Raw genomic sequence first — 15,301 nt, 5'->3', positions numbered from 1 at the left:
ACCCTAAGTCTTAAAAAATGGAAAAATTTAAACATCAATGACAGTGGCAGCTTTGGGTTGAAATGCACAATATGTCTGCAGTGCTCCAGTGGCTTCCAAAAGTGACCACTTAAATTATCTTGGGGGCACCTGGGTGGCTCAGTGGATTAAGTCCAACTTCACCTCAGGTCATGATCTCTCTGTTCCTGGGTTCGAGCCCGCGTCAGGCTCTGTGCTGGCGACTCTAAGCCTGGAGTCGGCTTCAGATTCTGTCTCCGTCTCTCTGCCCCTCCCCCACTCACACGTTGTCTCTCAAAAATGAACAAACGTTTTATACATACTTATATAATATATATATTACATATAAACTCTTGGACACCTGTTAGTTTGCAAAATAATAGATTAAGGGAAAGTATAATAACTCATCCAGGCGGCTCACGTGACCTGAATCCAGGATAACAACTAGGTATTTTTCACGGGAGAATTCCAGCTAGTACCTGAAAGAGTCCTGCTATCCCCACTCAGCAAGGATTTAATGCATGGAGACACTCTGTGCATCCGAGGCAGCGCGCGCCTGCAGCAGAAAACAGACATCCCCGTGGCTGTCCTCTCCCCAAACCGACCCGGGGAGCCTTTCCAACCAAGCTCAATTTGCAGGAAATGCGGAAGGCGGAGCCTCGAGGGGGCTCCCATCCGGATCCCGAGTCAAACACCACGAAAAGACGACTTGAAATGTGAACGTGGGTTATTCGCCATCAAGGAGCTGCTCCCAAGAGTGCTGACAATAACGAAGTCTGGAGTCTGACTCTCTATCGGCCTCGAGCCGCGCCCGACCCGGGTGCCACAGCCCGCCCAAGCTGGGTAGGGGGTGCTTCCCGCCCCGGGGTCCGGGACCCCGAGCCCAGGGCAGCAGCAGCTCCCCGGGCGGCGGGACACGCTACTGCGTCGACTCACGCAGACAACAACCAGCACACTCGCGGGAGAGGGGCCGGGGCGGGCGGACGGTGCGCAGGCGCGGCCCCGCCCACCGGCGCGCTCACGGGAGTCTGGGCCGGGGCGGGCGCCTTGTGCGCAGGCGCGAAGCACGCTCGTTCCGCTCAGGCCTCCTCGGTCGCTGGTCCCTGCGACCCGCCGTCCCCGCGCAGTCATGGCGGCGGTCAGGGCTCTGGTGGCGCCCAGGCTGGCGGCGGCCTCCGCGTTCGCGCCGCTCCATGCACCCGCCCCGCGCGCGGCCCTACACAGCTCCGCGCCGCGGCCCCGGGCCAGGGTCGCGCTGGTAAGCGGACTTCGGCGGGCGGGCATGGGGCGGGGCTACCGCCAGAGGTCACGGCCGCTTCCCATCCAGTTCCGCCCGAGGTCGGGCCCTCCTCACCCCCCACCCCCGAGGTCGGGCCTTCCTCACCCGACCCCCACCCCGAGGCCCGCCCCCCTTAGCCCCTCCCCTCCCCCTCCCAAGGTCGGGCCCTCCTCACCCCCACCCACTCCCACCACCCCCACCCCCCGGGCCGTCCCCCAGCCCTCCTTCACCTCTGCCCGCGGCGGTTCTTATGGTCCTCACCGCCACCCTACCGAGGCCCGCCCCCTACCTCTCTCCTTGCAAGTCCCTTCTTCACGCCCCTCCCCCTGGCCGGCTGCCTCCAGGTGGAGTCCCCCTTGACATGCCCCCGCGCTGTCCCGCAGGTGCTGTCTGGATGCGGAGTGTACGACGGGACTGAGCTCCACGAGGCCTCAGCGTAAGCCCTGGAGGACCCTTTGCCTTTTCCTGAGCCATTTGGAGAAATGTTTGATTAGAAAGGCAGAGGAAACGAGCCACCAGGCACGGGGAGGCACACAGCGGGAGCCAGAGATAAGTTCTCTAAGTGCCACCTGTAGCGTTGTCACTCAGAGACAACCATGGAATACATCTCGTGTTTAACACCCATGGTTAACTTCTATTTTTATTTTTAAAAAAAAATTTTTTTTAACGTTTATTTATTTTTGAGACAAAGAGAGACAGTATGAATGGGGGAGGGTCAGAGAGAGAGAGACACACACAGAATCTGAAACAGGCTCCAGGCTCTGAGCTGTCAGCACAGAGCCTGATGCGGGGCTCGAACTCACAGACTGCGAGATCATGACCTGAGCCAAAGTCGGACACTTAGCCAACTGAGCCACCCAGGCGCCCCACCCATGGTTAACTTTGAGGTCAGATTGCGTCATCATGACTCTAGGGCGATGAACGCCTGGGTGGCTCAGTCGGTTAAGCGTCCGACTTCAGCTCAGGTTATGTCCTCGCGGTTCGTGGGTTCGAGCCCTGCGTCTGGCTCTGTGCTGACATCTGGGAGCCTGGAGCCTGCTTCCGATTCTGTGTCTCCCTCTCTCTCTCTGCCCCTCCCCCGCTCACGGTTTGCGTTTATCTCAAGAAATAAATAAACATTAAAAAGTTTTTAAAAGAAGGCTGTGAGGCACGAGGCACCTTCAGCTGTGGACGGTGTTTTTGATGTAACCTGTCAGATGTTAGTAGCGTGTGGCTTTTTATTAAAGGCTTCTGTGAGCAGGACTGGTAGATGTCAGATTTGGAGTCGGTGGGCAGGGAGAGTTAGGTCATGGTTGGGGAACCTCTGCCTCCCAAGTGCAGGGCCTGAGCGTACCCAGAGTAAACTGAGGCCCCTCCCCATCCTGCACCTGCCTGCGTGTGCGGGTGTGGGCACTGGACATGGAGTGGTCTTTGGAGTGGGCAGAGCTGGCAGGCGGCAGAGGGCCAGGAGAGCTTCCAGAGCGGGGCTCGGAGCAGGGGCACGAGAAAGCAAGCGGGCTGCGTGAAACCTCTGGGGTGTGGGCAGGGAGCTCTGTGTGGAGAGCTCTGCAGGTTACAAGGACGAGAGCCTGAGTCCCAGGGTGGTTCTACCGGGTCACTCACTTCATGTCTCCTCCTCTGAAAGGGGGACCTTGAGAGCCCCATGTCTGGGACAGATTTGGACTTGTGCCTGGCACACAGCAGCCCTCAGGGAGACCTGCATATCTCTCTCCCAGCCCTGTGACTATCCATGGGAGAGGCGGGAGAGAGTGAGTGTCGTGACCGGAAGCCCCCCTCAAACCCTTGAGGGCTGCGTTGATTGGCCTGTGGGAGGAAGACCACCCTGAAGCAGCCTGGGGTCCAGGCTGGGACACCAGTCAAATCACCCGTCCCTGCACCCCGGTTTGTAAAGGGAGCTTGGGGACTAGCTGGGCTCTGCAGGCTAGTTCAGGGACAGCGAATCTGGATTGTGGCCATTTGGGTCATCGGCAGGCCACCTATAACTTTTTGTAAAGCAAGTAGGATGTTAATGTGCACGAGGGACTTCTGCAGGGCGCTCTGCAAAAACCCTGCTTGTAGAAACACGCTAAGAGGTAAAGCTGGGTTGGGCATGTTTCAGTTCTGTGTGATTTTCTTCCATGCAGGGTACTGGTTCACTTGAGTCGTGGCGGGGCTGAGGTCCAGATCTTTGCTCCTGACGTCCCTCAGATGCACGTGATTGACCACACCAAGGGGCAGCCTTCTGAGAGTGAGACCAGGTGTGATCCTGCTCCTCCATCCTGGAATGTGGGCACGGGCCTGGTACAAACTCCCTGAGAGCCGGCATGCTGGGTGGCTTTGTCCTGGCGGGGACTCTGCCTGTGCTCTGAGTTCTGAACTCAGTCATTCAGAGCCCCCGTCCTCAGGCTGTCCTGTGGTCGTGCTGTTGTTATCGTTTAATGCCTACCAAAACACGGAAAGGATAGAAAATTCTGGCTAAGTTCCTCCTATCTTTGTTTTGACCCACTTCTACTTTTTTTTTTTTTTTTTTGTACTATTTATACCCTCGGTGGGGCTTGAATTCACGACTCTGAGATCAAGAGTCATCCCCCCACCTTTGTTTTGGTCAAGGCTGTGCCTCTCAGCTGGGTCTCATGCCGTGTTCACCTGTTTGGGCCCCAGGTCTCTGAGCTGGCTCGAAACGGTGTTTCTGTCACTGAGGTCTGTGCGGTCTTTGTGCTCTCAGAGCCTTCCTTCTTCTCCAGTCTTGCTCCAGTGTAGGGATGGCCACACTTGCCCGCTGGCTTCACACAGGGGGCGCTCTTTCTCCTGGGAGCTGGTGTCAGCTGGGCCCCCCCCCCCCCCCCCCGCTTCCTTTTCTGCCTGGGACACTGGTCCTGGCTGCGAGGCCTGGGGGAACACGGCACGGCGCCTACTGTGGCTGACCCTGGTTTCCTTCGCTTACCTGTGCGGCACCTTGGCCTTCCCCTGCTCTGTCCTGTCTTTCATCCGTCCCCAGTTCTGAGCACTCCAGATGCTCCAAATGGCTGTGTCACCTTCTCTAGGTCCTGACCTCGAGTGCAAGTGCTGGTGCACTTCCCTGGCCCGAGTACATGTTTTCTTGTCCTGTGGTAGTGTTCCCCGCCCGGCGGCCCCCCCCCCCTCCCACCCCCGTCCCGTTTTGTAGTCTGCAGGCTAAAGTTTGCTTCAGGCCTCTTTTGTGTTCTTTCCCAGGAACGTTCTGACGGAGTCTGCAAGGATCGCCCGCGGCAAGATCACCGACCTGGCCCGGCTCAGCGCGGCGGATCACGATGCTGCCATCTTCCCTGGAGGCTTCGGAGCCGCCAAAAACCTGTGCGTGTGGGGTCTCTGGGGTGTTCGCTTTTCACCTGTAGCGAAGCCGGGGACGGAGACGGGGTGGGGACACGAGCAGCCGTTGGGGATCTCAGGTTCCAAAGGGCTGCACGGAGCTGGTCTGTGACAGGGAACCGGCGTAGCTTGGGGCTTAGGTCAACAGTTAGCCAGACGTGCTTTTTCTGTCACTTCTCCCAGAATGCTCCTGGGCTGCTGCTGCGGGGGTGGGGGTAGGGGGGGTAGGGGCTTTCTCTGATCTAACCCTGTGCCCTGCCGGTCTCCGTGTCCATGTGAAGCTGCTGTTCCGGTGGGCCGTTCAGATGCTGGTCCCAAGTGGAAAGGTTTTGCTCTCTGGTTGTCACCCTGGTAACTAGATCTGCAGCCGGGAGGGCTCGCTCTGGCCTGATGTCCTGTGGGTTTTAGATCCTCTTTCTGTGCGCATCCCAGAAGCTCTCTGCGCACTGGCCTCGCCATCCAGCACATCCGTTCCGAGGCGGCTTTGGCACAGCCGTCGTGGGTGGGAAGCCGGAGGGGGGGGGGGGGGGGGGGGCAGCTGCCTTGGGTCCTCGTGCTCACTGCCGCCCTCGCCCTGTTGGCTTGGCTGGCCAGTGCCCCCCCCCACCCCCCCCACCCCCCACGGCGGTGCAGCAGCTCCCTGGCTGGCTCTGTGGGTGCCCCACAGCCAGATGTCAGGTTCCCTGATGTGTATGCTGACCCCTGGCGGCTCCCCTCTGCCTGCAGACATCTGAACAGCTTTTGTCCACATCCCAGCCCTGCGTTCCCAGCCCCTCGTGGCAGTGCCTCCCGCTCCTATCCACTTTGTCTTCCAAAAACCAGCCTTTCAGGCGACTGCCACCTTCACGCACCTCTCGGCAGTAGATGGCAGAGGACGGCCTGAGTTGCTGGCTGGACTTCCTCTTCTGCCAGACCGAGGTTTTTTCGTCGGGAGGACGAGCCTTATCTGTGACCCTTAGCTCCTCCCTGAGGATGAGGGCACTTTGGGGGTCTGTCGGGGTTGTGTCCCCGGCACAATTGACCACCCACGCTCGGTTAACTACAGACACGAGGCGCGCTGGGTTGTCGGTGGGTCCGTGTCTGTGTGCTCAAGGAAGTAGTGGCCTTGGGTCAGTGCTATTGTCTGAACCCACTTCCTGGGGGAAGCTGTGGCTTATGGTCGCTTGCCCTGTTTTTCCCAACCTTTCTAGAAGTCAGGCAGGCGCCCGTGTCCTTGGTCTCCGAGGCTGAGGCTGCTGTGGTTGTCGGTTGTGCAGCGTGCACGCGGAAGGCTAGTTCGCTGGGGATGCGAGTTCACAGCGGGAACCGGGTTCCTCTCGTGTGGGGCCTCAGGCTCCTGCCCGGCCGTGTTTCCTCCGCCAGAGGTTCATACGCGTGGTCGTGTTAAACTAATGAGGTGGAGGTGTCTTAAGCTCAGTGATGTGTACTTTGTGTTTTCCGCCAACGGGGTGGCTTGTCGGTGGCCCTCTAACCACCTCACAGCCACACACGCAGATCCCGTTGGGTAGACGACCCAGCTCTGACGGACACCGTGTTTCCAGTTCCCCTTTTGTCTTGAAAGCTGTTTGGAGGTACAGTTGACACGTGTTTAAAGAGTAAAGTTGAGGGGCGTCTGGGTGGCTCAGTCGGTTGAGCGTCCGACTTCGGCTCAGTTCGTGGTCTCGCAGTTCATGAGTTCGAGCCCCGCGTCGGGCTCTGTGCTGACAGTTCAGACCCTGGAGCCTGCTTCAGATTCTGTATCTCTCTCTCTCCCCTTCCCCTGCTCATGCTCCGCTTGTCTCTCAAAAATAAACAAATGTTAAAAAAAAAAAAAGTGGGGTCCCTGGGTGGCTCAGTCGGTTGAGCGTCCAACTTCAGCTCAGGTCATGATCTCGCAATCCGTGAGTTCGAGCCCCGCGTCGGGCTCTGGGCCGACAGCTCAGAGCCTGGAGCCTGCTTCTGATTCTGTGTCTCCCTCTCTCTCTGCCCCTCCCCTGCTCACGCTCTGTCTCTCTTTGTCTCAAAAATAAATAAAAACATTAAAAAAAAAAAAAAAAAGTAAAGTTGGCTGCGTTTGGACATGCATGCACCCCGAGGATGCAGCAGCCCCTCAGGGTGGCACACCTCCCTCGCGCCCACTGTTGTCCGGTCCCGGGGCTGTGACGCTGCCGTGGACCTCCCAGGACGGAGGAGCCGCGTGTGCAGAGCGGACAGCCCAGAGACGGGGCTCGTGGCAGGGAGCGTGTACTTTGGGATTCGGTGGGTGTGACCAGTTGCCTCCCAGAGCAGTGCGGGTGCACACCCGCCGGCTGTAGGAGGGGGGCCACGCCGGACGCCTTCGCGGTCATCGCTGCAGTGACAGAAGCCGTGTGTCGTCTCACCTGCGCCTTTCACCTGGTCAGTGGGGGGCCTGCTGGCTTTAGGTCCACGGCCTGCGCACCTGTCACCTTCGGTTCGCTGTGGCATCTGCTGCCCTTCCCCGCTGCCGTTTTTGCTTCTTTCTGACATAAAGTTAGAAAAAAACACGTACGTGTAATTGTACAAAACACACGACACACACGTGAACTGCTTGTCGCGGGTGCTGGGGAGGGAGCAGAGCCACACATAACGTTTGCGGGGTAGGGTTGGAGGCGCCCCAGGCTGGTGGACACCAAACTGTGAGAGGCCTCTTCTCTTGCTAGGAGCACCTTCGCCGTGGACGGGAAAGACTGCAGAGTCCACAAAGACGTGGAGCGCGTCCTGAAGGAGTTCCACGAGGCCGGCAAGCCTATCGGGTACGTAGGGGTGGGGAGTGCAGGGCTGCACCGTCCTGAAAGCCTGTTTTCGCTGAGGGGTTCACACGGCGTCCTAGGCACCTTCCAGCTCGGAAAATTCTGTAGTTGTGTGCTTAGGTCAGTATCACTTGGTGACTTAACAGGAAAGAGAGCTTCTAGGAGGTTCCCCAGTCAGTCCTTCCCTGACCGCCAGCCTTTTCCAGTGCTCATTCTCCTCTCCTGACCTCTGCCTTCTGTCCTCGCTCCGGGCAGGCTGGAGCCAGTCACACACGAGCACCGTTCCCCAGCACCTTCCTCTGGGCCTGCACGCTCGTTGCGTGCTTGGGTCTTTCACACTTGTCTGCACACCCAAACTCACCGGACCTTGCTCTTGTCGAGGTCCGAGGTCCTGGGTCCTGGCAGGTGGTGAGGCCGGCCACCCCTGCCACCAGGAGCATGATGGTGCCCCTGTTGCCAGATCTGAGCCCCTGAGACTCGGCTTCCACGGACGCCTGGCCCCTGCTCTGACGAAGGTCGGTGTTTGTCCGTGTCAGTGCGCCGGAGCGTGCAGAGTGCACGGCTTCGGGTCTGCTGGTTGGAGAGACTCCCTCGGGAGCTCTGCGGTGAGAGATGCAGTGAAGACAGCTCATTGTGGTATAGACGGGAGCACTCCAGATCCCCTCTGACATCTGTGTGAACAGGGCTGTGTTAGAACCCTCCCACCTGGATGGGATATAGCGCCTGGCAAGGACAGTCCCCGCCCAGTCACTCTGCGGGGAGCCCCCTCCTCACGAATGGGGCTGGCCTCGGGTCTGCAGGTCGGGAGCATGTCTGCTCGCACAGTGCCTTCTCAGTCCCGAGCCTGCTCGGAAGAGACAGGCAGCAGGTGACGGCCATGCTCCACGCCTCTCTCTCCCAGAATGCTGTCACTGGAGCGGCACCCACTTCTGTGGGCTGAGCGCTAAGGGGGACCTTAGCGCCCTGCTTGTCATGAGCACAGGTGGAAGCAAGGGGTCCCGGTGGCTCGGCCGCCTGTGTGTATGTCCTCTGACCTCCGTGCAGGAACGGTCCCAGCAGGGGCCTCTGTCCGGAGCACATGGCTTTGGCTTGCTTCGGTGTCCACAGCCCAAGACCAGCACGGCCGGCCACACAGACAGCCCCACTTGAGGGCCGATGCCGCCGGGTGTCTGTGCAGGCTCACGACACAAGACACTCTGGAGACACTAGGTCCGGGAACTGTGTCAACTTGGTGGCTGGGGGAAATTTCTGTCCGGGGTTTCTAAGTAGGCGGGTTAGCTGTGGGGTTTGAAGCACTGTGTAAGTTTGTTTTGACGATACTTTTTCGTGGCTTGTTATGATAGCTCCTACGCGGGGCCTTTAAAGGCCGTGCAGGAGAACCAGCTGGGTGCTGTGGAAGATGAGCCAGAGGAGAGGCCTGTGTGGGAACACGGTGGCCCAGAGAGGTCTGGGCGACGGCTGGAAGGGTTGTGGACCCCGGGTGAGGGGAGGGCAGTCCCCGACAGCCACACGCTGGGGCGGCCCGGCCCGTAGCCGCTATGGTGGATGGCCCGTGTGCCCCCTGAGCGCGCGCTGACACGGGCAGGGTGCCGGTGTGATGTCTGGTGCCCAGAGGTCTGGTGTGGCTGAACCACCGTGCTCGGGAGCGACTGGTCGGGAGTGCCTCCCGACTGCGGCCCGTAGGGGAGTGAGCGGAAGCTCGTGTCACCTGCGACACCCCTCGCCCCGTTGGCCACGGCCGCCCTGGGCGGCCCGGCTTCCACCTCTCAGCTGCCAGGCCCTCTGGCTAGTGTTGGCACTCATCCCCAAGGTCAGGGAGGTTTGCGTGCCTTGCTGCGCCCCCTGGCCTGGCGTCCACTCGTGTGGTCCCGAGCTGACCCTGTCCTTCACTCTTCAGCTTGTGCTGCATCGCTCCCGTTCTCGCAGCCAAAGTGCTCCGCGGCGTCGAGGTCACCGTGGGCCACGAGCAGGAGGAAGGCGGCAAGTGGCCCTACGCGGGGACCGCAGAGGCCATCAAGGCCCTGGGCGCCAAGCACTGTGTGAAGGGAGTGACCATATCCTTTCTGGCAGCCAGGGTGGCGGTGGCGGTGGCTCCGGGGACCCCTCCTCTGGCCCTTGAACCGGGAGCTGCACTGCCGGGGGCACCTGGGAGCACATGCGTGACACGTGTAGGGTCCGATGCCGGCACGTGTCCCTCCCTGGCCGTGTTTCCAAGCCGGCCTGGTGGATGCGGGCTGGGTTCGGCACACCCCAGGCACACAGGGCCACCTGGTCAGGCGAGCGGTCGGCCTCAGGCTCGACGGGGATGGCTTTCTGGGTGGGAGGCTGGGAGCTGCCTGCCAGGGAGGGGAGTGAGCTTGCGCCCCAGGGTGGGGTGGAGGCTGCCCGTGGATGGGAGCAGTACCGGGGGGTTTCCTGGCTTTGGTGGAAGTTCCTCTGGTGGTGTGGACCGGAGCCAGCCCAGTGGCCTCATTGGCCCCTGATCCTCCTGCAGGTGCCCGAGCACTGTGCACACAGAGCCTCAGGCCAGGGCTGACCACAACCCAGGTCCACACCTGGACCCAGACCCAAGGAACAGAGCAGCACGGTGTCCCGGAAGGTGCTGGAGACAACACCGTGACCCTGGGTGTCTGTCTCGAAGGTGCTTTTCTCTCCTTGGAGGGCCGTTTGGCTTACAGACAGTTTCGGTTAAGTGCCCACCTCCCTCCTGCGCAGAGTGGCCGGCCCGCCCAGCAGCTGTGTGGGTGGAGCTGGCCCGGGGCCTTTGGGGTAGGTCCAGGAGGGCACCTTATAGGGAGGGGGCAGGGCCAGTCCCATCAGCGCTTGGCGTCTGCCCGACCAAGGCGAGAGCTCGGCTTGTGTCGGGGGAGGGTCCCGGGTCGGATTGGCCTCTTGTGGCCGACACTCGGAGCGGCTCTCTGTTCCGGTTTCTCAGACGAGGTTGCTGTGGGGCCGGCGCTCCTGTGTATGCAGCCCAGGTCTGCAGGCGGGCCTGGGTCCCGTGGGGGCCTGCCACCTTGAGGGGTCTGAGGAAACCAGCGCTGGGCTCACTGAGGTCGGGACGCGTGTGCTCTGGTTACGGGGTGTGAGTGGCATGGGACATGGACCCTGGCCGCGGGGACTGCGGCAGGAAGGATTCCCCATTTGGAGCTCCATTGAGAAGGGCGGCGGAGCACACTCTGGGGGTGGGCGGGGGCGGGGGTCAGGGTGACGCTTCACGCCCGCCACCCCTGTGTCCTTGCCGGGTGACTGTTTTCCGTAACTTCCGTGCACGAAGCTCACGTGGACCAGAAGAACAAGGTGGTCACGACCCCGGCCTTCATGTGCGAGACGGCGCTCCACCACATCCACGACGGGATCGGGGCCATGGTGAAGAAGGTGCTAGAACTCTGTGGGAAGTGACAGCGCCGTGAGCCCCGCCTCCTCCACCAGGTGGAGCTAGTGGCCTGGCTTCCCGTGCTGCCTGCCGTGCGGCAGGAATTCGATTCTCTGCTTGCGTCTATAGGTGCTTTTTGTCTGAAGAGGAACCCTTGGCTGGGGTCGGCGGAGGCAGGCAGGGCCCACACTGAGCCTGCGGCTGGTGCCTGCTTGGTGCCTGCGGGTGCAGGAGCGGCTGACATCCTCCTGTGACAGAGATTAAAATGGGACCTGCTCTTTCAGGAGAAGAATTGGGGCACAACATCCCACACTCTTAGGTTTGGCCGGCCGTAGGGTCCTTGGTGTCTGGGGGGGAAGAATTTTTAAGTTTGTGGGTCTGGTAATTAGGAAACCACGTCACTGAACTTCTTGGTGATTGAGAACTCTGTAACTTGGAGTAATGCGTTCAGAAATGACACGGGGGCTTCATTTGAGGCCGGGGGAGTTTGCTTTCCCAAATGGACGCCGGGACGGCCGCGTGTCGGGCCTCCTGAAGCTGGCACGCGGGAGCACAAACCAGGGCTCTAGCTTTCCAGAAGGGGGGGGAGGGTGTGGCAGCCAGTCTGTGTGGTCGGCCTGCTGGGCGGAGACCGTCGGGTTGGTCCCAGGCCACGAGAAACAAACAGCCGGTGTCGGATGTACAGAACAGGGGCAATAAAGCGTCTTGTAGCCGCACCAGCCGGTGTCTGTCGTGCGTGTGCTTCTGTTTTGGGGAGAAACGTCGAGGGCGGCACCTGAGTGAAGGGCAGGCTTCACCCCCTGTGGCACATCCCTCCTTCTGTCCGCCTCCCGTGACCCCCGGGAGGGTGTCCCCGCACACAGCTGCCATTGCGTCCGTCTGTGCCTCATTTGCTTTTGAGAAAGCTGCGGGGGTCGGCACAGCGGGCCGTTGAGTGTGGTGCAGCTGACGCTGAACTGTGTGGGTGCTGGCCTGGGAACGGGGCACCGAGGCACAGGCCCCTCACGCCACCCTTCAGCACTCTCTGCTGCCGTGAGAGGTAAGTGACAATGAGCCTTGTGGTTTTTCCGGGCTTGGAGGGGAGCACGGAGAGCAGGGCCTGTGGACAGGGCAGTAATGCCTGAAAGCGTGCCCCCTGGCCCCCCCCCCCGCTCGCCTGGTATCTGCCAGCCGGCCCCGACGTTTCCGGCCCTTCCTCCATGGGCACTCCATTCTCTGCGGCCTGACCTTCCCCCGCTGAAGCAGGAGCCCCCTCAGCACACCCACCGGCACCAGCCTCGCTGGCCGGGATGGTCCTTGCCCTGTGCGCTGTCCGGGGGCCCGTTAGAGGTCAGGTCACGGACGACCACCTCTCTCTTAAGAAACTTGTCTGTGGAAACACTTGTTCCGTGTGTACACCCGTGCACGTGGGGGCGGGGGGGCTGGATCACCAGCATGTGGTTCACGGAGTTATCACAAGGCGAACACAGCTGTGGAGCCAGAGGACCTGTCCCTGCCACCACCCCCCCCCCGCCCGCCACCACCACCAGGGATGGTGCACGTCTTGGTGTACAGGCTTTTCCCTGTGGAAATGTTCCCAAATGGGCTTCTCCACGGGCTTTCCCATGTCGCCCGAGCGCTGCCTTCACAAATGTCCTTGGTGTTTTGGCGCATGTCGTGGCCCCGGCTGTTGCCACATCCAGGGGCGAGGCCGCCGGGTTGCAGGGATGTTTCGAGCTTGGCTTTAGTGGGGAGGGTCCATGTGGCGCTGGGACCTGACCGGCCTCCTCTGTGTCCTCCCCGCCACCCGGTGGGCATGGATGGCGTGGCCCTTGGTTTTTTCTGGTGTCTCCTTGACGTCCGCTGAGGCCCATAGCCTTTTGTCTATTTCTCGGCCTTCTGACAATCTGGTTTGGTGAAGCACATGTTTAGGTTTCTCATTGGAGCTACTCGTGCGTTCTGGTTGCACGTCCTCCGTGGGTACGTGGGCTGCACGTGTCTACTCCCTTTTCTTCCTCAAGGGGCCGTGACGAGCAGCCCCTCCCAGTGCTTGTGCAGGCCCGTCCCCTGCCCTCCCTGGTGTGTGGGGTTGTCTTGAACTTCGCTCCCCGGGTCAGGAAGGCGTCTTCCCGCTCCCTGTTGTCTCTCTCCACCTGTATGTCAGTAGTCTGTCTGGAGGCCGCGTTTACGAATTCACCTGCTCTGCTGGCCGTGCACGGTGGCCCGGGAGCAGTCCCCCCCCCCGTGGCCACGGCGCCCCCGGGAGCTGGGCCCTGCACAGGGGTCGCCGCTGGCACTACCTGGAGCCCTCTCCCGCCTCCGCCCGCTCGGGGGTCTCCCCACGGGGCTCGGGTGACGTCAGGTGGTGTGGGACCCAGAGCCCGTGCTCAGGAAGTGGCAGGCTGGCTGGCTGTCACCTCCTCTCGCTGTGCTTCCCCGGAGAGGCCCTAGAGGGGGCAGGGAGAACGTGAGGGACGGTCCCCACGGAAGTGCTTGTGTGATGGCGGAGTGTTCACACAGCTCTGCGTGCTGGCCGTCGCCGTCCATCCTGTCCCTTTTCAAAGGGACGAAGTATCTGCTCTCCCAGTTCAGAAGGACACGCGCGCCTTTCCTCCTAAAATCCCGCCGCCGCGATGCGTGTGGTGACCACCAGCATGTGTGGCTTCCACGTGCCAGAGCCCGGTGGCACTTGCACCCGCTCACTTAATCCTTGCGGCAGCTGTGGGAGGGGCCCGGATTGCCCCATGCTGAAAGGTCAGGCGGAAGGACCCGCGTTGGAGCCCGTGCTCTGGAAGTAAACCCCAAGCATCGGGAAAGCCCGGAGAGTGGCCCAGCGGACCGGAACCAAGGGGGTGTGGCCATCTCTTCATTGACGATGAACGAGTGCCTCCTGCGTGGCAGGCACTGTCCCAGGGGTGGGGGGACAGGTGAATGCGAGGTGGCTGGCCGTGTGTGAACAACGTTCCAGATGGAACCCCGGAACCTATGGCCAGAGAGTTAATTCAAGGGCGGCACCGGCGTGGGGCGGCAGAGGGTACAGGTGACGTGGCTGGTGTCCGCGACAGGGCGGTTCCGGTGCCCAGAAGCCCCTTGACACAGAGGACAGGCTGAGGAGGATGCCCGTGGCTTGGGCCCTGCCCCCGCGGGGCATCTCTTCACCTGTCCTGTCCCCTCCACCCAGAAAGCCCAGCGCTCCTGGCCCCTCGGCTCCTTGCTTTAACATCAGCCCCCAGCAGGCGTCCCACACCCCCTGGCCCGCTGTTGTGAGCTCGTGGTCTGTATCTACGCGTTGCTGGTTTCTCATCTGCCCTCTGCATGGGCCAGGGGTTCCAGGAAGGAAGACACCAGCCTCACACGTGTGCCGGGAGCCCCACGGATGGTAGGCTCGGCCTGAATGCACCGGTGGATGCCGGGAGCCCTGAGGCTTGCTGCTGGAGCGTGCGGTTCGTGCAGAGCTCCATCCGGGTGCCCGCCCTCAGCCCAGCTCCAGGGCCCCCTTCCTCACCTCTCCCCACCTCTGAGCGACACCTGCTTTTCCTGCATTTCTTCTGCAAGGCTTCCCTTGGTAGCACTGTTTGCTCCGTACTGACTGTTTTCTAGAGCAGTTTTAGGTTCACAGCAAAATTGACAGGGCTCCCTTACACCTGCTGCTCTCGGATATGCATAGCCCCCCCCCCCCGCCATTATCACTGTCTCCCACTGGGTGGTGCCTCTTACGCGAACCTGCACTGATACGTCATCGTCGCCCACAGTTTACGTCAGACCCACTCTCGGTGGTGCGCATTCCGTGGGTTGGACAAATGTGTAATGTCACGCAGCTCCCGCTACGGTGTCTTACAGGGTGGTTGGCACTAATGGTTTTCTGTGCTCTGTTTATCCCTCCCTCCCTTCTCAGCCCCTGGCAACCCCTGACCTTGCTGTTGCCTCCATGGTCCCGCCTTTTCCGGGACGTCGCACAGATAGAATCGTACAGGGTGCAGCCTTTTCAGATTGGCTGCTGTCACTTAGTGAGATGCACCCGCGGACCCTCCGTGTCTTCGTGGCGTGACGGCCCGCTCCTTCTTAGCGCCGAATACCATCCCGTCGTCTGGACGCACCCGTGTGTTTGCCCATCACCTCCCGAAGGGCACCTTCGTTGCTTCCAAGGTCTGGCAGTTACGAATAAAGCTGCCGTAAACATCCGCCTGCGGGTTGTCGTGTGGACGTGAACGTTCACCTCCTCTGGGTAGACCTCAAGGAGCACGACCGCTGGGTTGTATGGTCAGAGCGTGTTCGGTTTTGTAAGAAGCCGGCAAACCTTCCTCCACGGCGGCTGCCCCTCCCTGCTTTCCCGCCAGCAGTGAGGGAGCGTTCCTTCTGCTCCGCGTCCCCGCCAGCGATCCGTGTTGTCGGTGTTCCGGGTTGTGGCCGTTCTCACGGGTGCACGGTGACGTCGTTGTCGTTTTCATTTTCGTTTCCCTGATGACGTGTGACGTCTGTATGTCTTCTCTGGTGAGGTGTCTCTTCAGGTCTTTTGGCCATTTTAAAATCTGTTGTTCATTTTGTTGAATTTAAAAAGTCCTGTGGAGGCGGGCGCCTGGGTGGCTCAGTCGG

At 60.9% G+C, this 15,301-nt stretch overlaps 1 protein-coding gene across 1 annotated transcript; it reads left to right on the top strand.

The window, feature by feature from the left end:
* The first annotated feature begins 1,048 nt into the window (after positions 1 to 1,048).
* GATD3 (glutamine amidotransferase class 1 domain containing 3) lies at positions 1,049 to 11,448 on the top strand. Its single transcript, XM_040483789.1, has 7 exons — positions 1,049 to 1,255; positions 1,660 to 1,712; positions 3,400 to 3,513; positions 4,469 to 4,588; positions 7,264 to 7,356; positions 9,251 to 9,407; positions 10,627 to 11,448. The coding sequence occupies exons 1-7, from the start codon at positions 1,127 to 1,129 to the stop codon at positions 10,753 to 10,755; spliced, it is 795 nt and encodes a 264-aa protein (XP_040339723.1). The 5' UTR covers positions 1,049 to 1,126; the 3' UTR covers positions 10,756 to 11,448.
* The last annotated feature ends 3,853 nt before the right edge of the window (positions 11,449 to 15,301 follow it).

This window comes from Herpailurus yagouaroundi, unplaced genomic scaffold, assembly GCF_014898765.1.
Source record: "Herpailurus yagouaroundi ecotype Mexico unplaced genomic scaffold, PumYag 162, whole genome shotgun sequence".
In the NCBI taxonomy this organism is placed as follows: domain Eukaryota; kingdom Metazoa; phylum Chordata; class Mammalia; order Carnivora; family Felidae; genus Herpailurus; species Herpailurus yagouaroundi.
The sequence above is the reverse complement of the archived record's forward strand: the minus strand, read 5'-3'. Positions and strand labels throughout refer to the sequence as shown.